This window comes from Triticum dicoccoides, unplaced genomic scaffold (assembly GCF_002162155.2).
Source record: "Triticum dicoccoides isolate Atlit2015 ecotype Zavitan unplaced genomic scaffold, WEW_v2.0 scaffold240904, whole genome shotgun sequence".
Classification (NCBI taxonomy): Eukaryota; Viridiplantae; Streptophyta; class Magnoliopsida; order Poales; family Poaceae; genus Triticum; species Triticum dicoccoides.
In genome coordinates this window covers 1-1,099 of record NW_021249341.1, presented here as the reverse complement: position 1 = coordinate 1,099, position 1,099 = coordinate 1, and the positions used below count along the sequence as shown (strand labels likewise).

The window sequence follows — 1,099 nt, the reverse complement described above, 5'->3', positions numbered from 1 at the left end:
GGCATTGTAGCACTTCTTCCATATTTGGCAAAGTCATCTCAGTGGCAGCTAATGAAGGTGCTGGATCTAGAAGGTTGCAGAGGCTTAAAGAAGCAACATTTGAAGATCATCTGTAAAATAATATTGCTGAAGTACTTAAGCCTCAGGAACACAGATATCACTGAACTACCGAAGAAAATCGAGAAGCTGCAATGCCTGGAGACCTTGGACATCCGGCAAACAACGGTACGGGCCTTCGCCACAAAATCAGTCATGCTTCCAATGCTAAAGCATCTATTCGCTGGTCAGGCTGAGTCTCCAAGCAACATCACTGATAGGTCTCAGGATTTGTTTACGGCCGTGCGCCTTCCGAGCAGCATCAGAAGAATGAATCAGTTGGAGACACTGTCACATGTTGAAGTTTCCCACAGTGTTAATGATTTAACTGGTGTTGGTCATCTATTACAGCTGAGGAAACTGGGTGTGATTCTCCAGGGTAAGAAAGGTGGCCTGAGTTATCTATTTCAACAGATCGAAAAATTACATGGTTGCCTTCGCTCCTTGTCTATTCAGATCAACGAACCGGTTTCTCAAACTGAGGATACTCTTAGCTCAGAGGAGGTGGTCACATTAGCCTCCCCTCCAAACCTTCTTCAAAGCTTAAACATTAGCGGCATCACAAGTGGGTTTCTACTCTGGATTGCAGAGCTCGATCAACTTACCAAGATAACACTGAGCCAGACTTACCTAGGGGAAGATGATATATGCATCCTCGGCAAGCTTGCAGCTCTGCGCTGCCTCAGGCTTCGGCGCAGTTCATACGCCGGCAGCGGGCTCACATTCAAGCAAGAAGAGTTCAAGATCCTCAGGTCCTTGGTCGTTGATGATGGTACCATCACCGACATTATCTTTGACACTGGAGCCGCTCCCAAGCTGGAGAGGATTGTGTGGTCCTTTGCCAAAATGGAGTCTATTTGTGGACTCCTCCGCCTTCCCAAATTGAAGAATGTCGAGCTCAATGGTGACTGCGACCCAGATCCAGTGAGACTAGCACTTGAAAAGCACCCCAACCTTCCTGATTTCAAGCACAAGCCACACCAGGGGCAACAAGAAGATAGAG

At 47.3% G+C, this 1,099-nt stretch overlaps 1 protein-coding gene across 1 annotated transcript; it reads left to right on the top strand.

Moving 5' to 3' along the window:
• Positions 1-3: 3 nt before the first annotated feature.
• On the top strand, positions 4-1,095 carry LOC119345469 (disease resistance protein Pik-2-like; the record flags this gene model as incomplete). The annotated part of the gene is made up of 1 exon (XM_037615533.1): positions 4-1,095. A coding segment is annotated over one exon (1,092 nt), but the record flags the coding sequence as incomplete, so codon positions are not given.
• Positions 1,096-1,099: the final 4 nt, after the last annotated feature.